Source organism: Trematomus bernacchii, unplaced genomic scaffold (genome assembly GCF_902827165.1).
Source record: "Trematomus bernacchii unplaced genomic scaffold, fTreBer1.1, whole genome shotgun sequence".
NCBI lineage: Eukaryota > Metazoa > Chordata > Actinopteri > Perciformes > Nototheniidae > Trematomus > Trematomus bernacchii.
This window is the reverse complement of record NW_022987828.1, coordinates 5,514,322-5,539,538: the sequence shown is the minus strand read 5'-3', so window position 1 is coordinate 5,539,538 and position 25,217 is coordinate 5,514,322. Positions and strand designations below refer to the sequence as shown.

The following is a 25,217-nucleotide window of genomic DNA, read 5'->3' as shown; positions in this document are numbered from 1 at the left end:
CCCTCAGATATGTATTATTCTCACAGAGAATTCTGGAGTAGTTTTGTAGAAGAAAGCAGTCCAATCCTATTAGACTTTTTTTACAGTAAAGGATTTACCTGCAGTGCCAATGCTCACATCCAATATAACATTTGTTTTTAACTATAGCACAGAATACAATACAAAAGAAAGACAAGGTCAACATCCAGTATTGTGATGTAACTATCTAAATTATTTAAACTCACACTGCATGGTTTCCTCAAAACACTGCACACTAAGTGCAAACAGCAATATCAGGAATACAACAGAGCATTGAGTCCATTGCGTCATGGGTGGTGTACTTTCAAAATGGCTAGACTTACTTTCATTTACTTGAGTTAATATAATTATTTATTGTTACAAACATTTCGCAATGTGTGGTTGGGCTTTCATTAACTTATTATCGTATCAGTCAATGTGAGAACACTAAATAAATCGCTATCTAATTTAAAATAGTTTTGCACTAGAGATATAGTTCCCTCCATGCCATTAAAGCCCACTGCCACCAAAAACACATGTAAAAGCCATACCTTTAAATTCTCATGCAAATGCGTTTTCTCAGCTTGTTAAACTAGCAGAGTAAATAAAACAATGCGCCAATTAATCGAGCATGCGCAGACGCATTTGTAACGCACCTTCATACAGGAAGTCAATGCATCCGCAGATTTATTTTCAAAATAAAACTACGCTAGCTGTGCTAATGCCACTGAAGTGTGTTACTCAACGGCAAAGGTAGCGTTTCTGTGGGTTTTAAATGTGTTTTTGGCGACAGTGGAGTTATTGTTGCTTCAGGCTTGGGCTGTTGTTTGATTGTGGTTTTGTTATGGGATTTGTTGACAAGAAGCCTGGTAAATGGATAAAATAACGTCATAATTAGCATGTAAACAAAGTTTAAACATGCAAGAACATAAAATAATTTGAGTGATTTTTTTTAATCTATTGTAATTAATTCAATTATTAGACCGTTTCTTTTTTTAGTCATCAACTTGGTTTGAATGCAGAATGTAGTTACCTGGAATAAACAGAGTAAATTAAGCAGTATTAGCTTCCATGGAAACAAAACAGGCAAAAACGGCAGGTGCATTACAAACTAACAGAAGAAAACACTTACAACGTTACAATCTATAAAATATTACAATAATGAAATCTGATCATAACCACATCTTATTTCATAAAGAAACAAAGGAGGAAAAGTGCTTACAAAATATTACAGACTGAAATAAGTTATTTATTTTATTATGTACCAGTTAAGTTGGGCACCAGGGGAAGGCTAACAAGTGAAAACATTAAAACCTCACTGGAGTGATATGACAGAGATCAACTAAATCCCAGTTTACCTCAAATTAATGAAAACATTCTTGGCAAAGCATTTACTTTGTCCACCAACTTGTGCTGGTCCAATCATTTCCCCTCTTACAACACAGTAAAATTCCTCATCGCTACCCCAGTAAATTATGGCTACAGTTCAGAAGAAAAAAATAGGAAGCAAAATCCTATTCCATCACTGATACAGAAGCTTTGTTGACAGCCTGCTTTGAACTTGAAATGTTCAAAGTAAATGCTTTAGCCACCAAGGGACACTTAGCTAAGTGCATCAAAGCAGCGCCTAGAGGCAGGGCCTGGTACAGACACTAACCCCCCTTATGGCAGACCATCAGCTTGATCCCAATATCCAACTATTCTACAACCGATCCTGAGATCCAACTAATATACTGCAGGAACATTAAAGCTATAGATAGTGAGCCCTCTAAAGTGGACAAAGTAGTCCTACATACATTTCCAAAGGTCTTAAACCCCCTTTGTATTCCATATCTCAGTGTTGTTTCTGATTGTATAATTTAAGCTTTATTTAACCAGCTAGGAAACTTTTGGTAGTGCAGTGTGATTTTGGTTTGATACAATTTCAGTCCCCTGAAAGCTTGTTTGGGCGCCTCAATTCTGTCAGTAAATTCACTTTATCCCTGGTATAAAGAAGCCCGATGCTTTTGAAACTAATAACAGAAGTTCAGCTTTTACATTTTGAATTGTATTCATTATTTGAAATTGCTCCTACATTTAGCAACACTGCAACTGCCAGGACAAGGCAGGAGGAGACTTTTTGCTCTCCACAGAAAAAACTTTAAGCCAATAGCAAATATTCTCTGCAGTTCTTTAATAACTCACCACACCGTCAGCTAGAACCCAGTTAAACTTATACTCAAACCAAATTCAATAATCGCGAGGAGTGATGCCTGATATTGTTTAAAATTATATAAAAAAAGTATTTTAAAAGCATCAATTCCAATATATGTATTTTAATAAGAAATGTATGAATATTACACATTTACTATATTTTTTTGAAGAAAATTATCTGATGTGTTGTTCAATAGTGTAAATGCTGAAAATGAATTTGAAAAATGTAAAAATTATCCATTTAAATTATAAGTTTGTGAAATGATTAAAAAGAAACACTATATGCCAGACAACATTATAGGCTCTGAAACATTTAAGCATAATTTGCTCAGGCTCTGATGAGGAAACACCATATTAAACATGTCAATAAACATTTTCCCCTTGGATTTGGGCTGTCTATGCTGATACTGAGTCTGGGTGGCCATTTTATTACGAATCGTAAAATGTTGGCAGTTATTCAGAGGTCTGGAACCAGGTTACGGGCTGTCTGCTTTGAGCATTACCATGATAAGTATGTTGGTGTAACGACAGATTTGCAGAACCATTGTCAGCCCACATTAACCTGAAGGTTCGCAGCTATTAGATTCCCAGTCAACCAAGAAGACTCAGCAAACTGTAACGCTGTGCAGACCTGCTGCTCCGACACCCACACCTTGAGAATCAGGCTTCCCATGTTAAAAACTGCTGTGTTAAAGATTGACATATGTATCATATCCTTTGCCTTTCCTGTGGCTAGAAGCATTGTTAGTGGGATGGCATTTATTATAATGTATTAAATGTATGGAGGTGATTGAAGCTTGCGGCTGAGGCTTTGTAAAGCCCCGCTGTGTTTGTGTGCTCAGTGTTTCATTTACATTAGTTTTGATTGATTTTATTTCATTTATTGCGTGCAGTTTTTGTTATGGGTGTGTTTATGCAATAGCAGAGACAGAGACATTGATTAGGCCTGACGCCTTTTCTGTGCCCGCAGTACACGGTGTATGGGAGGAGTGGTCACCGTGGAGCCTGTGCTCATTCACATGTGGCCGGGGGCACCGCACTAGGACTAGGAGCTGTGCCCCTCCCCAGCATGGAGGCAGGGCCTGTGACGGACCTGAGACCCAGACTAAGCTTTGCAACATAGCCCTATGCCCAGGTATCGTCTATCTGCTCTGTAAATATATTCAAAATAACAATATTTACAATTTCCCCTGAAGGCATCATGATGAATGGTCTCATTTCAAAAGATCAATTTTTGAGAATGGTAGCAGTTTACCTTATATATTTCTATATATAATCCCCAATCAATACAGAGCTTCAAAGGCGAGTAAAAAACTGAAAAGGAGCCAGGTCTGTGATGCGTTTAAAGAAACAGTTCCTATACTGTAATGCGGTTTAGGAAACCCTGTTGAGAGTCACTAGGCTAATACTCAAAATCTCCTACCCATAATTGCCTGTGAATGGTAAGCAGATTAGTAAAGATGAATTATTCCACACAGTACATGTTAGCTTTGCTCTTGTAACAGACTACTTGAAAAAAACACTGTATCCCTGTTGCTTTCCCTCTGCCCAGACAGGGAAAAAGGAAGACAGCTGACATACAGTATAAACTCTGCAGTTTTTGCCCTTGGCATTTAATAATATAAATCTTAACATGATGATATTGTAAACACCTTTTATGTTTTATTCTCCTTTTGCCTTTGGCTATGTTGGGAATTCTAACGAGAGCAGGAAACAAGCAGTACAATTCTCGAACGATCTTCAAGTAGTCATGTCATTTTCTTTCTGTTTTTTGGCTTCCAATCTGAGAGAGAATAGTGATCTGAATATCTCCTCTCATTTCTGTCTGCCCTCTTTTTGCCTTCACATGGGACATGCTTGTTGGGTTGTGGTTGGTGCCTCAGTGGACGGACAGTGGCAGGAGTGGAGCTCTTGGAGCGATTGCTCGGTGACCTGTGCCAATGGCACTCAGCAGAGGACCAGGCAGTGCTCAGCGGCCGCCCATGGGGGATCTGAGTGTCGCGGTCACTGGGCAGAGAGCAGAGAGTGCCATAATCCTGACTGCACAGGTAAAATCCTGAGCCTCTTAATTCTATATCCGCTTTGATGTCTAAATACGAAATCATGAATTAAATTGAGGGGGAAAGGAAAGACTCAAAACAACCCGTCCCATATTGTCCTAATCATCATCAACCTATATTATCATAACTATCAGTTTAAAATATAAAAAGCCACCAGATTTTCCTGAAATGTATTACTCTTTCTGTTGCGTACTGAAAGGCTCTGCAGCAAGAATCAAGCCATGTTGTAAGAATCAAGAATAATGTCTAAGACCATGCTCGATCAATTGGATTTGTGAAATCCATTTAGATATACTATGCCTTTCACATAATTCAGGGTTAGCTGTCGGAACTGTCTGTCAACATCATAGATGTATTAGAGGCTTGACTATGTCAGCTTAGCGGTCTCCATCAGGCTTTGAATTGTCTGATCATATGAAGGGCCCGAGCACTCTCATAATCTCCTGATGCAATTTTCACTGTAACAGCCTAAAACAGCTGGCTTTGTTTCACTGGTATGTGTGTGGCGAAGATATTCCTCTGAAATATTTTTAACCAGTCAACCTTTATGCTCTCTTGGTCCCTTTTAAATGTGCTTCTGAATGCGTATTTCCAATTTGTGCTTATGATAATGAAGCAGGAGATGCTGTTGTTTGCCTCACGGTGCGATGATGCATTATACAATTTATTCATTTAATGAGGCCTACCTATTTAGCAATTCTTATTTGTTTGCGGGGTGAAAGATCAAACATTCGTGATACAAAGCCGTCTAAGCCTCCATTGAACACGTCAGCATGTGTCCATGACTGCTGGAGGCTTTGCTCTTCTCTGTAGAACAAAAAAAGAGTTCATTACAAACCACCCAATATGTTTTTCAGAAGCAGTCAAAATTATCTTTGACTTTAAGTTAGTGTGCTTCAAGGCAACAGACATTCTTTTGAATGAAAAACAAATAACTTAAATATAGAAAAAAAACGGACTAATGACTACAATAGAGGCCTGTGTAGGATTTTAATCAAAGGTATTTTTTTCAAGATTTAAAGATTTTCTTCAGGGCTGCTGGCACAATGAGCTCTTTGTTAACCATGAGCATGCATCTGTCTGAGGAATCAGCTGCTCTGAGGAGGGGCCGAGGCTTCACTATCTGCAGGGATTTGATCAATGTCTTGCGAATAGTCTTAGCCAACATGTCACAATGGTCTCGGTTTTGTCTCTCTTTCGGATACATCCGCGACAAAGGTTAGTTGTAGGACATGAAATGGCCCCGCATGTGTGAAGGAAGTCGTAAGCGGAGGTTAAAATGAAAGTGTGTTTCCTGCTCACTGCGCGTTGTACCTTTCCGTTCAGACAAGGGCATGTGATTTACTACATTGCTGAAGGGGAGCATCTGTTTTTTTGTCTAATGCACAATTTAACAGTGTTCATTACAAGGGCATAAAACATGCTGCTGGTTTGGAAACTGCAGCATAAATGCCTTTTAATATTGGCAAAGTGAATGGAATAATCACCACTCACAGTGCAGCTTCTTTAGCCATAAAACACACATTCTCCTGATTATTCAAAGTAATCTTCAAAAACTGTATGTAGAAACAGAATGATTGGATAGCAAAAATAAATACATAATAATCAACTCATCAATCAAATAAAAGCTTCCATTACATATAATAAGATATACACATGTTATTGTTATGCCACTGAGAGTATGTGTTTCTAACAGAGGATGATTTTGTTCCAGCTAACGGCCAGTGGAATCCTTGGGGTCCGTGGAGCGGCTGCTCTAAGTCGTGCGACGGCGGTTGGAAGAGGCGAGCGCGAGTGTGTCAGGGGGCCGCGGTCACTGGGCAGCAGTGTGATGGCAACAGAGAGGAAGTCAGGAAGTGCAGTGAGCAACGATGTCCAGGTGAGCCAAAGGATAATAAGACTAAAAGCTGAATGAGAGTGAGGAGATGATTATCTCAGAGTGTATGACATGTTACATAACAGATTCTGAAGAGGAGATGCTTGTAAGTGGCTACAGAGGAGAGATGAACAAGTATGATACATTCCAACAAATTAAGTCAGATACTGCTGACTTACTCATGAATGCAAGTATCATCAAATCGTATTATGTGATCTTCAATTCAAGTTCCTTTTTGAAGTGGAGTCTTTCTCTTAAAGTCACTTAATAATACTGTTCTCTGAAGTAAATAAAAGAGTATTCCCGAAAGATAAGTTATTGTTTTAATTATAATGATCATATCACATCTATGCACAAATATTGTGATTAAAGAAGAGAGTACACGTATCATCAACAGCATACTTGTATTCAACAATACTATACCGCTTTGATCTCCTATATTTCCATACCTCCGTGTGTGTCATATGAAGAAAGTGTTGCATCATAATTGGAAATACTGAAAAGCTCCTTGAGCCATGTAGTTACATTTGTATCACTTTGCTTTTAAGCGCCGTATGAGATTTGTCCGGAGGAATATGCAGTCTCAATGGTGTGGAGAAGGACGCCTTCAGGAGAACTGGCCTTTAACAGATGCCCACCCAATGCCACAGGTAAGGACAAGAGAAATTACTTTATGTATTTGGTCTATTGCCCCATTTCTAAATGGGATAGTCTTTTTTTACATTGTGATTACCTGTCCCACCTACCCTAAGGATGCCATTAACATTTGAATACATTTTAATATGTACAGTGTGAAGTCAGCCTTTCTCTTTGATAGGTATACAGCTGCTTCATTGATTGACCATAATTTGACTTATTTTCAAGGAATTGCAGTTTGAATCACTCCAAGAAATGCAAATGTCACACTAGAATTACGCTGCAATTTTACACTCATTTTAAATTGTCAGTGTTTGAATACACTATACAATCCTACCAATAATGCTACATAATGATGCATAACACTCAATTTCTGCCACCGTAGAAAGCTGTCCCTCAGTATAGAGGTTATTTGGTGCAGCAAATGGATTTTTTTTAAAACCATGATTCTGAGAGCATTGTTGAAGAAAAGTGCACGGAGGTCTGTTTTCAGACATTAGGCAGAAGCTTTAATATGTGCACGGAGGAAGGAGCATTAGAGCAGAGGATGTGAGTTCTCCACTGGGGCGAGACTAACACTCAGCTTTAAAAAAAAAAGAAAAAGAGAAAGAGCGGAGAGGATGAAAGGAATGCATCCTCTGTTTAAGCTGATATGATACCGGGTTGCTTTTGTTCTTGTTGAAGGTCAGTTCGCCAACAAACAGACAACAGGACAATGATGTGCTGTTGGTTGCTAAAGTTACAGGTTGGGTTGACACGTTGAGCTGTTTAAATTTAAACATTGAAGGTGTTCTGAGTGGACATTTCCTCTACAACCATAAAATGGCTAACTGGCAAACTAGATGTAGCAGCAAACACACTGTCATTCACAGATGGCTAACCTGGGGCAAAGTTACGAAGAGCAAGATTTACTAGCCTGACATTGGCTTTCCAGCTTGACATTAGTTTATATGGTTAATAACAGTTTGGCACCACAAAGCTGTTTTCAACTCACAGTAATGTCTTTTTGTGTAGCTTTATTTTCTCTCTACGATGTTGATGTAAATTTAACATCCCTGCTGATTAGGAGTATAATTGACATCAAGATGTGGCTTCATTTGCCAGATTTAGGTCAATCTGTCAGGGTTGAGACATTTGGCGAAATAATTTGGGTTCCTTACTGAGAAGTATCCTATTAATATGTAAAGTAATGATATTTAAAAATGCGGGTGTGGACAGTGGACATTAATAATGAATCAATCCCACTTTAATTTGCTATATCAGGGGTTGCATTGACTAATGTAATACAGAAATGTGTGCACAATGTAGTGTTATTTTTCGATAATCACACAATAAGTCATACAGTACATTAAAGCAGACCTTAGTTGATGGTCTCGGTACTTCTGTAATCACAGGATGTGTGCACCCCAATTCAAACACACAGGGTGCCATATTACTCTACCAGAGAGCCAGGTCCTTTGAAGCATGTGCAACAGAAGACCAGTATCATGATAAAAGGCTAAAATAACAGAGAGAATACATTGTTCATGTTTAAGCACAGTGCATCCCAGGGTCACTGACCAGAGGGGGGTCAAAGAAAACGATGCTGGACAATAGTTCAGGTTAGGTCAAGTTTATTTGTAAAGCCATTCATCACAGTTTCCGTGTCAGCGGCTTTCACAGAGCCCACATTATGAACCTATAAGTGAAAACAGCACCACCCAACCTTTGACTTGTAATTAGATCAAGGTCAAACTCACATAACTCCTAATTAGAAAATGTGAAAAGAAATAAAAACGCCTCACAGACAGATCTCCTGTGTCCACGACAGTGAGACAAGTAATGGCAGCTGCGAGCAGGTAAACAAAGATGAAATATTGATCAGCAAAGGCAACAAAACAAAATGTGCGACATGGATGCAGCAAGACTGCTTTGGTGAAGCATCAAAATGTGTTGGGGGGGCTTCAGCGCCCACTCAGCCGTGGTCACTGTTTTCATCAAGGTCAGCGTAGGAACAGCACCCAGGGCAGGGGCGTCAGCACCACCACGGTCATCATGGATGACAACTGCCACCACAGGCGAGAAGGGGGTAAAAGTCGAGAGGATACACACACACACACACACACACACACACACACGCACACGCACACGCACACACACACACACACACACACTCAGCAGATGGATTTGTGCACTATGGATCACACAAAGGTTCATACATTGGTCTTTCCAATGTTATTAAATATGCTAATTTATGCATACCTTACTGATACTCCCATGTAATATTTACCCGGCAGTAGAGATTCTTCTTGTCAACATTATGCTCTTATTTATATGCCTCTCGCATTAGATCCCCAAATCTCAATGATCAATTAAAGTTTGAGTCACCCAACTGAGAGAGGAGCACTTAAAACAACATAACCACATGTTATTAACAAACCCTTCACAGGTTAATGTGGAGAAAGATGATGTTTAGCAAACACATGAGACAACATCATTGAGATTGATTGAGGCAATTTTGTTTGTGACATTTAAGTCTTTCATTTTCTTGATGGTATTGGTGGCAGAGGTTTGAACGCTTCTTTCTTTCTTAAAGTAGGAGATTTTAGTTGTTTTTCCATGAATGGATTCAGCAACATTCATCTTAGAGTGCTTTTAGACATCGCTTGTGTGTTACTCCTCTGTCAGTAAACACTATTTTGGAGAGCATTGTGTGAAGAAGAAACTTTTCTTTAGTACAGTAGCTGCAGAGTTGAGGACGCTGAACCTGTTAAGCCCGAGAGACCCCGGTACCGGGGGACTCCCGCAACATCTTGCAGGAAACAGTGTCTGAGGGCATCTTAACATTTAATAAACTATGAATGTTTTATATCCATGTAACGGGAAGAAACTCATCTAACTGATCTTTTTTTATTTATTGTTTTTTAAAACCCCACAATGCTAACGCTGAGCCTCTGAATTAGCAACGAGCGAAAAATGCTTACAGATTTACTGCACCGAAACCTTATTATTTATCCTTTCTGCACATCCAACCCATCGATCTGATCGTGAGATGACACAGAATCGATGGGTACATACATTATCACTCTATGATAAGAACTTGCGACTTTATAAACAAAAACAGACATCAAAACATGTGGCGCTAGGTAGCTAAAAACGCTAACATGGCTTACCTGTGTCGTTGTCTGGTCAAAAGTGGTCTTCAATGGCATTAAAACGATAAAAACACTGCTGAAGTTAATCCATAGGTTAATCTAATGTGTCTGTGTCCCTTTGAAATTATTTCTGATTCTGATTATTCTGATTTCTAATCCGTTTCCAGATGTCAGAGCGAGAAATAGGTTCACTCTGATGAAATCCTGCATGCGCAAAGCCCCCACCTTTTTATTTTACCATGTGTGTGTGTGGGGAAATTCCCCTTCGATTCTATTGGCTCTAACGGTCAGAAAGAGATGTCAATCACCAAAATCGACCACTGGGTTCCAGAGAAACGGTAAAACCCCCATGTCCACCCAAATCACCTCAGAGGTGGAGTTTCTTTTGCTAAACCTCTCTAAAAAGGTCAAATGTCACTTGTTTTGCATCAATCTTGATACAGGGTACTTATTATATGTTGTACTTTGGATTCCTAAAGCTTTTAGTCTACCTTACCATCATCCAAGGGTAGTTTTCACTATAAGTAAAAAATAATTTTTGGACGGACACTATTATTTACAGTTTTTTACTATGTTCAATCTGAATTTTCTTTAAAATAAAAAACATCTATATTGATTCTGACTTTTCTACATCCAACTCACAGGTTTATCATTACTTTGAGAAACAAGATTATTAATTTAACCGTTTTAGAAGGGAAGATATGGTCATTTGTTCTGGGAATGTCATTTTCGAGCCTGAGACTTGAAAAACAGGCTCAGGGCTTAACAGGTTAAAAAGGGACTGGGACAGATCAATGCCATGGAGAACTGCAGCCTTGATTTTTGATCAAGCTAGTCTTCATTGACCAATATTTACATATTCAACCTACTTTACATATATCACTGAGGGAACAAGAGATGACAGATTGGTGCAGAATCAAAGCAAAAGCCTCTCATCGCTCTTCTCTGACCTTTTTTGATCCCACTACGGACATGGATCCAGGCCAGGAGGGATCCAGTTCTTACTACCTGAAAGAATATATCTATTAACCTAATGCAGATATTAAATGAAGATGGGACCCTTTGTATAAAATAAAGTCTTCATCTCTTTTTGACTGTTATTCATTTAAGCATATCACAAAGGCGCTTAAAGGGTGCTTATGAAAATGTTTTAATATATTTAATTTTATACAGCTAATAAATAACAGCAGTATTTTTTTTAAACACGTTTTTTTCCCCTGCTAAAAAGCAAGGAAAAAAAGAGCTCTAGTCCAGGCATTTTACCTTTAAATTGTTTTGGCCTCGGGCAATTTATATGCTGTTATGCTGCAATCACATCATAATTGCAAAATGCAATATAATCCTAAAATAAAAACAAACAGCAGTTGATAAAACATTGTCTCACCATTGCTTCTGATTCATATATTTTTATAATCAATAACAAATATTTGTATCTTGTATTTTAGGAACTTGACCTCTTCTTACTGCTTTGTGTCATTTTTCCAATTCCCCATTAGAGCGCAGTCTTTCTCCGCTTACAATGACCTTTAGGAATCTCAGAGCCACAACTGAGGTGAATCCCTAATTTCTAGGTAGCAAGCCATCATAAAATACGTTCTTTTTTTGTGAGTATGAGCTCCTGGAAGACAATTCGAATAACATTGTGAAAACATTCTATTCTAGGCCGGCACCAGGACTGTAAAAGTGAACAAAAACAGCTCAGGTGGAGCCATTTTGGAGGGAGACGTATGCTCAGTGTGCCGTAGAGCTGTGGGCTGTCTCATAGTGCTGCATGGGCGCTCCCGGGATATAGCAATGTTTGGTGTGCACTCATGGCATCTCCAGGTAGTAGCAGTGGAAAGGGTGGGCGTAGGAGGTGTGGCTTTGATCTCCCTCTGTCTGTGTGTGCTAGTGTGTGAAAGACAGAGAGGGAGAGAACAAGAGATAGCGATGGGTTTATGTGAAGCACCAATGCCAGGGGAGATGTTTTGTACTGTGGGAGTTTTTCCTCAGGATGTCAAGCACCTGTGTTGGAGCGGTGGGGTGATGTGTGAAGTGCACTCCACAGCAGAGAAGGTGTGATGTTGGACCCTGATGTAGGATGTGTACAGCAATGTGGGTGGATATTGGGTGGTTCTGCTATTTTGGGATCACTGTTTAAATGCCTGACAGCTATCATAGCTGAGCTGTAGCATGCTTGAATAAGCCCCTGTAAGTTCTATTAACACACAATATGTATGTATGGAAAGCAAAGTGGCCGGGTCTTATAATATAAACCGGTTCTGTTCAAATACTGCAGCACTCTCCTTCCAGAAACCTCTCTCCGTCTTTCTAAAATGTGCTTCAACTTTACTGCAAAATGTAATGGAATACATCAAATTTTGATGGTGAGTGATGGGCACCAGAAGGGGAGAATAGGGAAAAAGATAAGTCTTTCATGAAAATAATTAATACCTCTGTCTTCTTCTTCCTTTTTTGTCTCTCTCCATCTCCCAACTCCCTCCACCACTTCCATCTGCCTTTCTTTTGCCTCGCCTTTGGTCTTAATCCCATACCCCCCTCCCTCTCCACACTCTCATACGCCTGCATCCTCATCTCCCCTCTCCTCCCTCCCTCGCTCTGTCTCCTCTCCAAATCTGTCGCTGTCTCCTTCCCCTCTACAGGCACCACTAGTCGACGCTGCTCTTTGGATCACCGTGGTATGGCCTTCTGGGAGCAGCCCAGCTATGCTCGATGCATAACAAATGAATTCAGATACTTGCAGCAATCAGTAGGTGCAAAGTCAGCTTCCTTTCACTGCCTCTGTTTCCAATGCATCATAAATTACCTCCGCGGTGTTTTCCCCCTCCCCCTCATTCCCATCACACCAGAGCCAAAGATTAACCACTTCAATAGCAGAGCAGATTTAAACACTGATTATTCCATCTTTTCTGTGTAATACATAGTCATCCTTAATTCCTTTTAGCGTTTTGATTTAGTTGTTGGTATGTTCTTATCTGTTTTTGATCACATTGTAAGGGAAACTCAGTGGAAAGTGACCTTGTACTTCTCAATAGTATCACTTTTATTTACCAAAATAACCTGGTGTGAAATCTATCGCTTTCATCCGTTTTTCATCACATCGACATCTGGATCACAATGAAAATCAGTTTTTTATTATAGTCTGCCTCCATTTTAGAGAGCTTTATTTAATAACGTTTTTGCTTTTGTGCGTTTGCCTTTAGTCTGGTAACACACTTCCACTAGAATGGGTAATTTGGTAACCCTCCATCATAGATAAAAAATAAAAGAATTCATAAGAGCTGAGATAGTAGATATAGCCCTGCACCTGTGAACGTGTATTTATGAACATAAACCCTGTGCAATGACGTGAAATGTCATTTCACAGTGCAATTTATCCCTAAATGTGTGTCTTCTGCTCCAGTTAACTCTTTTATTCATATTGGCCTTTTTCAAAACATCCGTGAGGCAGAATACATCCCAGCCTGGCTTAGATATAAGTGTCGCATTAAGGGCCTCAGAGAGTGCAGTCTTTCTTCCTGATGTTTGCACTCCATTTAATCCAAATGGGTAGTTGAGCGTCTATCTTGCCAAACCTTCAGAGGACACCGATACCCCAAGTTCTTTGTTCTCCTGTTTTTGGAGGTTCAGGGGCACCTTGCAAAGGGCCAGAGGATGCTGGCTGGAGATGGGATGTCCCAGGTCACGAAGAATCTGCTGGACCTCACCCAGAGGAAGAACTTCTACGCCGGGGACCTGCTGTCTTCTGTGGAGATCCTTCGTAATGTGACGGAGACCTTCAAGAGAGCAAGCTATGCGCCTTCTTCAGATGATGTGCAAGTAAGTGCGCAGTGGGCTGGTTTTAACACTAAGTGACATATAAATATCCTTATCCATGGTTGCTCACAAATCGTGACAAAAAGACTGGACAAGAATAATGTTTTAGTGTGTTCTATATATGAAGGAAAACAATGTTTCGTAACATGTCTGAAATAGCACAAAGGCTGACGAACGCTCAGCGAGACTCTATTGTATCAAGAGATCTCCCTCCCCGCCCTAAGCTGTTTCATCTCATCATGTTGGGGTTGACTGCAGTCTTGATCCTCTTTATGTCAATAGGATGATGGAGATTATAGCTAAAGCTCCACCTCCATCACCAATAACATAGTTTATGTCCTCAGAGCTGTGTCATTTTTAAAGACGCCCTTCCCAGGCCTCTTTGTGCTGTTTCAATGTCTTTGGCTCGTGCCGTTTGTTAGAGGGAGCTAAACGGGGAAGGAAATAAATGTTACTCGCTATTTGGTGGGAACAGCAGAGCAGGCTCTGAATATTGCATTTGTTTTAATGAAAAAGCCTTTTCTCCATTATAGTGTTTTGTTGAGTTTCTAATCTGTCTTTGTTGCTGCAACGAGCTTGTTTTGTTATTGTTGTTGTTGTTCTGCATAGATATGTAAGTAATAGTGGCGGAAATTGGAAAGGCAAGATTCTTGCCCATTAGCCATTTTCGGTTTTGCAGTTGAAATGATTTCTGCTTAAATAATGTGAAAGTTGAGCTAGTTATTAAGACCCATAGCACAGTGCTGTTTCCACTGATTATACCTTATTTTCAATAAATGATAGAGGATATTTTTTATACCACAGAATGTTGGGTGCAACACTGTACAAAGCAATCAGTATCAGTGATTTTAGATGCACGTCATCAATTTGAGTGTCTTTTTAATGTGATAGGATTTAATTGGTTTGGTGCTTTACTTCAGGTTAAGATGAAGGTAATTGAAAATGTTGAACTCTATGAATTATGGACATCCAAAGCGCAGTGATATTTGGACTCCAAAATGTCAGGGATCCTTTTTTTTTCTTTTTCTGCACATTTATCAACAGTTTCCACTGAGCTGTACGGTCTGCTGGTAATATTCCTGCAGAAATAAAACCCAAATGTGCTTCCCATGGATGGGCACACATAGGGCCCATTTTCCCACCATAGAAAATCTATGAGATGTGGAAAGCATCCTTTCTCCGGTTATTATGAGAGCTCTATAGTGTGTGTGGGCAGACAGCAGAGCAGTCAGCCAGCCCACCCCCTCCGCGTGTCTCTGAGCTAATGCAGTGTTAAAGTGGGCACATTACCACCAGAGGGAGCATAAGCATTCAAGTAGAAAACAAGATAGCCTGTGTCAAGAGAGAGAGCCACTCCCTCAGGCACAATGTAGACCAGACGAAATAACAAGGCTAAAGATCAGACAGGGGTCCTATTACTACTGCAGGCATGCACCCCCTGCAGCCCCTGCCGCAGAAGGAAGACAATCCACACAGCTGCTCAAACATTCCCTTTCATCTTTCTTTATGACTGCAGCTTCTCTCCTCCAGCATAATGTGTTTGCTGCAAGCTGCAGGTGGTTTGATGTGTATTTGTGTCAAGATCTTTTTTTCCTGATGACACCATAATGGCGTCATTGTCACATTTCCTTTGGGCTATTATGCCCTGCAGTGACCGTTATGATTATAGAAATCCCTGCGATTGCGAAATGTCAGTTTATTATCCATAATACTCTTTGAGTGCGTATATGATTTGTTCATATGTCATGCTTTTATAAAGCATCTTGCAGCAGTGCCTCTAATACGTCTTTGTGGGGTGTTTGACATATTTTTCCGTTTCATCATCTCCACAGAACTTCTTTCAAATCATCAGCAACCTCTTGGAGGAGGAAAATAAGGAGAAGTGGGAAGACGCACACAAGGTAAGCACAGCGCTGTACGCAGAGTAAATAATTCAGGTTTCTGCATGAATGTTTTGTGTCTAAAATAAACTCGCTTATCTGCAGTCGCTTCGTCTGAGTAAAAGCAGAGATAAAGTAAAGTCAGGTTCGGTGTAGCGAGGATGTTACACTTACACATATCATTGTGAGAGGTCATTTTGCAGCTGTGACATCTGGCCTCATTTCGAAAGCTATTTCCTCAGAGCTCCACTTGGTGGCAGCAGCACTGCCACAGAGACTGGCCAACGTTCACACTGCAGGACTCACTCACTCCTGCGTACTCAACGTTTCACCCAGCTGGTATAGATCGCAGCAACCAGTGTGATTATAACATCATTTTTGTAGAATTACATCATAGAAAAAAACAGTTTTAATGTTTAATTGCTTCTAAACTTATTGCCTTTTCTGTATTTCTCTGACATTGTGAGGAAGCTCATTCAAATGGAGACGCAGTTAAATAAAAACATAGTCTCATATCAAACACAAATTGTGGGAACAATAAACTACAGTAACGTACTGTAGGCTAGATACAAAAATGTGTACAGAACAGTGCACTTTCTTGCCACCGTGTTTATCCAAGGAGATCGGCTTCTGGCTACGTCCTCTGTCGGCCACATCTTTCAACTCGAGAGGTGGCAAATGTTGTTTTCAAAAAAGTGCCACTGGTGTCTCAGACAACCTGAAATCACGCACATCCAGTCTCTGACAGAGATACCATCTGTGATGGACGGCGAGCCCGCAGAGGGCATCTGCTCCGTTGTCACCTTCACTGGTAAATTGACTTAAATTGGGTATATCACCGGCACTGACACATGGCTGAGGGGTGTCTCAAAATCACCCGGGTCTCTTTTTTTGTCTGCGTTTCCCCACGCTTGACTTTTACTTGGATACAAGGGGAAGGCACACAGTTCAAAGTCAGTCTGATGTCTCTACAGGCAGTAATTACTGTGTACTCAATGCAGCTTTAGTTTTGCAGGACAAAAAGGTATGTTGTCTGTGAGAAGAGCTCACAAATGAGCAGCTTCATCAATGCGTCAGAGATGGAGACAGATAGATCAGAGGAAATATAGGAATAGGAAAAGTTGTCTCTGTGATTGAACGCCCAGAAGAGATATGTGTTAATTATTTCTGTCGTTATTAATGTGCCTGTCCGAGGAGTGCTGCTGCTTCAGATTCACCAAGAGGACGTTGGTTAAACGACGCTGTCTGATTTCAGCAGACAACGACGCTTGGACTTCACAGCTATCAATTTTTCTCACTTGCTGGCTTGTGGTACATTAATGAGTGTTCTGAGCTCACACTGCACAGCACCCACACACTGTGTGCTGTGGGCATTCAAAACACTCACATGAAACACCTCACTATGAGGTTTTACTGGCTGCGGAGTTGGCTCTGTCCAGAGATCACTATATATTCACCTCCTGTCACTGTTACCATGGCAAGGAAAGGAAGAGCTCTGTCTATAGATCCACCACTGCAGCCATTTCCCTGCGCTGCTTTCACATCTCAGGGTTGCCATGGAGACCAGCAGAATGAACATGACTGCACTGTGCGTCAGACATGCCGGAAGGGGCGACGTGATGTGCTTTTCTCCCCCACCATGGCTCTCACTCTGCTGTGTCAGAGGATCTCAACTTCAGCATCACTGGCTTAGCAGCAGCACATGTGGCGGCATGTGTGAAACACACACACACACACACACACACACACACACACACACACACACACACACACACACACACACACACACACACACACACACACACACACACACACACACACACACAGGGGGGAAATAGCTGCCTCAGGTGTTTGTTTGAAATCAAAAGTGAGGTGTTAATTGTTAATTGTAATTAAGTGCCACTCACACGCTTTTTCACACGCAACATCAACATTATGTGCTCACACATTTGTTCAAGTCCTGCAAAAAAAACATTGTGTGACACAGCTCTCTTACAGACATTTTGAATTGTTAAAACAGTATTGGTCTGTGCAGCTGCACAGAATGTCGTCATTTATGCCACAGCTACACAGTACTAAAAAAATATTCTCAATATCGGGGTCAAAGGAATGCAAAACTGCTCTCCACCCCATTGAAGCCTCTTATTAGATTCAACCCATCCGAACTAGATCGGCAGCCATGACAGTGATCCAATCTTTTGAAGGTCAATTATCGGATTAGTGTGCCTTTGATTTATCGACTTGAGGAAAGAGCTGACGGGACCAGCAGTGTTGCTGGTCGTGGACATGAAATCCTGCCTCTGCATTCCCCCACTGAGTGCTGCTGTCCGTGAAGCGTCACATGAACCCTGGCAATCACCCTTGAGCTGGCAGAGCCTTTCAGAAGAGGAGCCAACCAGCAACTGTGTGTGCAAACACGGGGGTTATCGCTCTGATGCTGGTGTCACATGGTTCAATTAGGCTGCATTCAATCCAGGCGTTGCGGTGAAAACACCACTCAGGTATTGCTTTTAAACTTTGGTGGTGGGGTGCCAAAATAAAAGAGAGGCCTGCAGCAAAGGGTTAAAAAAACGTTTTGAAAAGCAGGATAAACACAACCCAACATCACTCTGTGTTGGCCAATCACGTATCTGGCGAACCAGAGCTGTACACCACCGCCATGAGGGAGTTCAAAGGCGGTAATTGTCATGCAGTCACTTGGTGCTAAATGGGCCATTTAAGTGACATTCCAACATCGCAGCATAACCCTGCGCTAACTGCTGTAACGCCTGATTTAATGTGATCTATCTACCCACTGCTTTATATGACCGTTTGATCTGTAAAGTATCAGAGGATAATGAAATCCCATAAAACATTCCCAGAACTCAAGGTTACATATCTACATTGCTTATTTGGTATTTACAAAATGTCAAATCGTCACATTGGATAAAGTGAAAACAGACACTGTTTTTAGTTTTAACCTAAAGACTACTAAAACTACTACTACTAATGATGACAAATCAACTATCGAAATACTTTGTGATTGTTCTAGATGGTTCAATTTCCATTATATGACATTTGGATACATTTACGTGAAAATACTGTGAAATCAGTTTCAAACCACAATACATTTTAAGCATAATATAAGTATGTCTAACACTGTGACCCATGTGCTTATTGATCTCCTTTTCTTCTGTTTTTGTTGTTTATTCAGCTAAATGTCCTTTTTAATTGTGTTTTTTTAATGTTTCTTACAGCGTCTGCGTTTAACTATATTCCTGAAGTTTATTTACAATATGTGTGTGTAACCTGCTTTTTATTTGCTGTCTTTTTCCATTCTTCTGTCGTGCTACACACTCCCATCTTTCCACTGATAACAACCGTTGAAATTGAAAATGTCTCCTTGGCTCTCATATCTCGTCCAGATCTATCCCGGAGCAGTGGAGCTCATGCAGGTCATCGAGGAATTCATCCACATCGTCGGATTGGGCATGAACGATTTCCACAATGCCTATTTGATGACTGGGAACTTGGGTAAGAATCGGCCCTCTTCTCCTCCTGGCCCTCAGGCACAGAGTTTGTTTTCTTGTTTATTTCCGCATGACACGGACACACAATCCCTGCCGACTCCTTGTGTCAATTTCTCCACCATCATTAATTTAGGATAAATGGTGCGTGGTAAGGGTGGGGGAGTAAAATTACTGCTAATCAATAATGTTAATTAAAACTGAGCTTGTGGTCTTAATATGCTGAATTATTATGAAAACACTTAACATTCAATCCAATATCATGAGGGTGCAGTGAAAGAACCCCCACAAGGCAAACACTCTTCTTTAATAGAGTTATAAAGACAATCATACACACAGCACTCCTTAAATATACAATGTTGATGCTTTACTGTTATTTTAGATGTTATTATATGCTAAAGACAACTGTTTTTGTCTTCACTCTATTGTCTTCTAAAGCCATTTACTTTTCTTTTATTGTACATTTTCCATACAGCCATAGTTTGTTCCCCAATAATCAAAGTATGCTTGTGTCATATTTGAATGGTTAGTAAGTATTTGTGGTGTTGTACTGTACTGCAATTCTTTGAGAGAGACATCATTAGCAGAGCATAACCTTAAGTATGTTGTTCAGAAGTGCCGTAGCTTGAAAAGAGATGGTTTGTCAGCTCCTTTGAAAGATAAGCAGTCATGCAAAGTAAAATATTGTTGGTGTATCTGATAAAGGGCTATACAAGTGGAAGTCAAATTACAGGTTTTTCTTTGCAGCTGTAATGAGCTTGAGAACATTGTTGCTGCGCCACTGATTGTGGACCAGATTATAACTCCCACTCTTTAAGAAAAAAAAAGTATTTTAGCAACATTTCCATTCCCTGATGTTCTGCTGGATTCTTTTTCTTCTGTCGCGCAGCCTTTTGGATGATCTGAAGTCTCCATGGCATTTCATTTCTTACTCAGCCATAACTGGTGTCTTACTGAAATGGAATAATAGAGCTGCAGTCTTGTTTTATTCATGCAAGTGAATGTGAGCATGTAAAACCTTGTGATTGCTCTGAAGGAGCAAGGTTTCTTCTTCATATTCTTTACAATACAGTAGCTAACATTTGACCCACTTCTAGCAAACACTTGCACTTGGTGGCTCTTTATGGTATATAATCTCTACAGTATATGGATGAATAGGTCGCCCAGCCAGAAAAGCATTTCAAACATGGCACAATGAATTCACTCATCAAAATGCCATTACGAAGCATCATGAGAAGCAAATTAAGTAATCGGCACTTTGAAGTAAGGCTTGAATGCATACCGTAAAGCCTTAATGACTTATTTCACAGACGTGAGAATATTTCTGTTTCCTTCTCCTGTATTAGTATACTTCCTTCAATTTGGCTTAATGATAGTCGTCCCTCTTCAATGGCAATGCCCACTCTTTCTGCCTGAGAAAGCATTAACACATGACCCCTGATGTATGCTAAATATGCAGCCCATTCTGTGAAACTGACTCTAAATAGACAGTTAAGTGTTTTTATCCAGATTTATGGAAATTCCTTGAACAGCCGTGTGAATCGCATGGCTCAACTTGGATATAAAATACTTGACCCTAACAATATTAGTCAGCCATATGACAGTTGAACCCCCGCTTAAATCTGTGGCACTGCAGATTAAACCCGTGTCAGACACAATACCACAGAAAATCTTTGGGTAAACATGAAGTGGTGATGCATCTCAGCATTGGTTTGCAGTCCTAAAGAAAGCTCTGACTAATATCAGGGCTAATGTTCTTATAGTGCTATACAGGAATTATCGCAATTTCTGTAAACATATTTTACAAGAGACTATTTTCTAATAATTTCACATTTAAGAAGGTTTTTAGTTTGATTTTAAGTCAGATTTCTTTATTTATAAATACATTTTCAAGTTATGTTACTCTGTATATCACTGCATTTAAAGGGGCATTGATAGAAACATTTGATTTGACTGAATTGAAAGTCAATCAATGTCATTTTTAAAACAACTGACATCATGTTTTATGATAGATAACCTACAATAAATTAGGAAATTACTCTACAATCGATGGTCATTTAAAAAACAAAACCTAATAACCTGCAGCCACTGGAATATATTACAATTATATATTTAATTTTAATAGGATAAATAAGGTTTTAATGTTGAAACTTTCTGACTCAGGCAATATTTTCACTAACATTACCCTAAGACAGACATGGCATTTATGCATCAAAAATAAATAATAACTTTCTGAAAGAAAGCAGATTGCAGTTTGATGTTTTGCCTCTTCTAGTTCTCCTGGTGTGACTGAACTATTCCTGATTACTTCATGCACCTTTTAATGAGTTGCAGCTATGTTGCTTCGTCAGTTTTACTAATAAAACAGACAGTCCGTCTTTCCTTAAAATGTATTTAGTTGAAATACACAAAACGGATAATTATAACAGTTGTAATATCTGAGTAATCTGCGATGTATGTACAATTGGACAAGGTTGTACATTATTGGTTTGGACAAGAGCGATAGGTGGGAGGTCAGAGATAAACATTTAAAAAACATGTTTTTAAATAAGCAGCCTTGAAAAATATGTTTGAAAATGGCTAGGGGGCAGTTAGTGATGGCTTGTTAAAAAGCACATTATGTCCCAATGAACTCTTGGAGAACAAGAGCAAAGAAATGGTGAAGTGCAGTATGATTATTATTTCTGAGATGCAGGACTGAGGCAGAAATATTTCTGAAGCAGCTTTTTGAGAAATGATTGGAAGACGCAGCAGTAATAAGCTGCCTCTGGCTAGGATAAAGCAGAACCCTCCTGCTGCTGTGAAAATGTGAAGGTGTTCTAGCCCAAGAGCTCAGAATAATGTTTTACCTGTTAGTTGAAAATGTCAGGACAAAATAATTATATCAAAAAAAAAATCTGACTTTAGTCAAAAGTGCATTTATATAAAGGTGCATTCAAAGGTCACCTATCATGCAAAATCCACTTTTTCATGTCTTTCATATAAACATGTGTCCCCTCTGTGTAAAGAGATTCTGAAAGTTTCAGGAAAAAAGATTCTCTCACTTTTTGTCCTGATCCATTTATATAAAAACCTGTCTGAAAATGAGCTGATCAGATTTGGGCCACTTTGTGATGTCATAACGATTTTTTTGGCTTGTGTAACCATTAGCCAATAACCAACCAAGGTAACAGGTATATTTTTACACCGTATTTGGAAAATAAGTCAATATACCAAATTCTATTTCAATTATACATAAATAAGAGATGGATAATAGATTGATCCCTGGACACACAGAGGCTTTGATAGTCAGACACACTGCTCTCACTACAGTGCTTCGTTGTCCACGTGGCTCTTTTGATTAAAAGAATGGGACGTTTTGTGGACCCATCGGTGGAAGCCAAGTGGAGAGCATCTGGCTGAGTAAGATATTGCGGCATCATTTCGTCACTAATTTATGGCAGCCTCTTGACACCTAGATAAATACTGGCTGTCACCGCTGCATCGTCCTCTGTCCTCCTACTTTTAGTCAAATAACCTTGATTGCGGAAAGCTCTTCAATCCGGCAACTTGTGCTCTCTCCTCACAAGCAAACACTCGGAGGACAAAGAGAAGCCTGGTGAAAATGAAACTCCACGTTGGCGCTGAAACACATCATGCCCTTTTGACATTTGTGTTCGGGCCGTCTATTTTGAGGCTGTACTTCATGGAAGTGATTATTATGACACTAATAATGATTAATTGAAATTACACACAGACAAGCGACAGCTGCGAACGTTTATTAATTTATTTTCCATGAACGCATTCAGACGTAATGAGCGGTGCATTAATTCCCTCTTATGATAACGCGCCATACAGAACACTCTCGGTGTTCAGGAGCATCACAATTCTGCATTATCACTTTATTTGTGCTGCCTATACCCATCAGGCAAGTGCAAAGCCCCATTTACCAGCAGGATTACCCAGGACTCTGAAAGACAGCCGCCATAGCCCCCTGTTGTGTTTCACAGTGTGCCCCGTGACTAAAACCACCAACACACACTCACACACACACACACACACACACACACGCTTCCCACTGCTGCCTCTAACATCTGGTGCTGTGAACAGGACCCGTTGCAAATGGCAGGTCTCGCGGTGCTCTGTGATTTCGTGCCCGCTGCTGGATCATCCCAAACACACAGACACACCTTCTGTCACAGATCTCACTCAACACGGAGTCTTGCCGGGAATTGTATTATTGGCACAGCACAAGTAACAATAGAGGTTTTGCATCAATGAGGATTAGCCTCAGATTCCCCAGCTGACTGGGACTGGATGTGATACCAGGGAGAGAGAACAGTACAGCGTTATCCTCCTCTTGTAATGCTGAGGCCCTTCCCGTTGATCCTGGGTATTTTCCTTGTCGCTGCCTCGGTGCACGGACTGGCACCTCAGCAGGGAGCGAGAAAAGGAAAGAGTGATTAAGGAGATTTCAGTTGTGGCTTTGATTTTGCACTTAGCGGTAAATGTGTAACTGAACGCATTAAAAGCCCAGTTGGAGATTATCTGACGTTTAATTGACCTGCACATTCACAATTCAGGTTGACAAATGAAAATAGGTTTTTCTGTGTTTTGTCACTCTGTAAACATATACTGTAGGCCTGGGCCAAAAGAATATGCCATATATGCATTGACCAATATGCATTGCTCCATTGTTCAGTGGTGTTAGATAGAGCATTAGGGATCTGACTTAACTTGGGAGTGATAGCTGACTCTAATCCTGTTTTGAATATGGGTCGCAAAAGTGTTGCACAACCTCTGCAGGATGAAAGGACGACATACAGTATAATAGGTTTGATTCATGTTATTAAAGAAAGAAAACCCATTCAAATGGCAGCATTTCAAAACAATGAGCTGCAGCCACTTAGCTTAAAGACTCGAAAAAGGAGATCTAAAGCTAGCCTGGCTCTGTTAGAAGTCACTGGTGCCAGTAAAGAAAGATAAAAAAGAAAAGATAAGAACTAATAAATAGTAAGACAATATGATTTTACACAAAGTTTATGCAGGAAACATAAATACTCACTTAATAATACAAAACACATACTGCACACGTGCATTTGTGTGTTTATGTGTGTGTCTATCCTTTAATTCTTAGTTCATAGTGACCTGCTGTGTGTACGAGACAGCAAAAACATCTGCCATGTGAAAACATTTTTATTGCAGGGCGTCGTTTTATTAACTGGAACCAGCATGATTCTCCATGACACAATCTATAAACTCATAAATACTCTAAAGTATATCGATCATCAGTATTTCTTCTTTGGTGTGTTTGTTTGGATTCTGCAGTGGCCAGCATCCAGAGGCTCCCCGCAGTGTCTGTGATGACTGACATCAACTTCCCCATGAAGGGTCGTAAAGGCATGGTCGACTGGGCCAGGAACTCGGAAGATAAAGTGGTCATCCCCAAGGGCCTCTTTGTTTCCCAGTCAGCAGGTATGTAAGCGTTTATATATCAGAGCCACTCTACTTCTGGTCCAACATGTCTTCATCTAGCAGCTGTGATGTGTACACATGCTCCTTGTACTCTACAACATTTATACTACATAATGTTTAAAGTTTAATTCCAACTTCCAGTAACATTTCCAGAATCTGCAGAGGGCACTGTGGTAGAATTGTATGATTAATGCATCGTAAATAGACAATGATAGATTCTCTAGCCACAGCTGAGCAATGAGAAATAAATATATGGACATCTCAGCAAAAGCTGAATGATTTTAGTGAAATTGCGCTGTCTGACTTACAACATGACTTGCATACAGACACATCAATCCTGTGGGGAAGGTCTTTTCTATTGTTTAATGCTACACCACCCATTGTTTTGGGAAAGTGAAATAATGCTACAAGCCTTTAAACACAGCCTGCTTGCCTGTGCTTGTTCAGTCACTGAGTTTCCCATCGACTCAGCATTTTCAGCATCCTTTCAAACTCTGCCAGTCGCAACTGTATATCCTAATCCAGAGCCAGATGATTTGGTTAATTGGTGTAATCAGTTTTATCCGGAATATATCAAAGATAACAAAGGATTGATTAGGAATCTGTGCCACGTGCCTAACCCCAGCCACTCTCATTTGGACCGTGTAAAAAGCTGATTCGATAGC

At 40.1% G+C, this 25,217-nt stretch overlaps 1 protein-coding gene across 11 annotated transcripts in view; it reads left to right on the top strand.

Moving 5' to 3' along the window:
- adgrb3 (adhesion G protein-coupled receptor B3) overlaps positions 1–25,217 on the top strand; it is a 105,277-nt gene that overhangs the window by 46,555 nt on the left and 33,505 nt on the right. For 10 of the 11 annotated variants that reach the window (XM_034152216.1, XM_034152211.1, XM_034152209.1 and 7 more), the window contains 9 exons: positions 3,161–3,325; positions 4,074–4,238; positions 5,965–6,129; positions 6,675–6,776; positions 12,539–12,645; positions 13,521–13,715; positions 15,545–15,613; positions 18,997–19,105; positions 24,406–24,552. In XM_034152216.1, coding sequence (XP_034008107.1) covers positions 3,161–3,325; positions 4,074–4,238; positions 5,965–6,129; positions 6,675–6,776; positions 12,539–12,645; positions 13,521–13,715; positions 15,545–15,613; positions 18,997–19,105; positions 24,406–24,552 — 1,224 coding nt within the window. The remainder of the gene's footprint in view (positions 1–3,160; positions 3,326–4,073; positions 4,239–5,964; positions 6,130–6,674; positions 6,777–12,538; positions 12,646–13,520; positions 13,716–15,544; positions 15,614–18,996; positions 19,106–24,405; positions 24,553–25,217) is intronic. The other variant, XM_034152208.1, reaches the window with a different exon arrangement.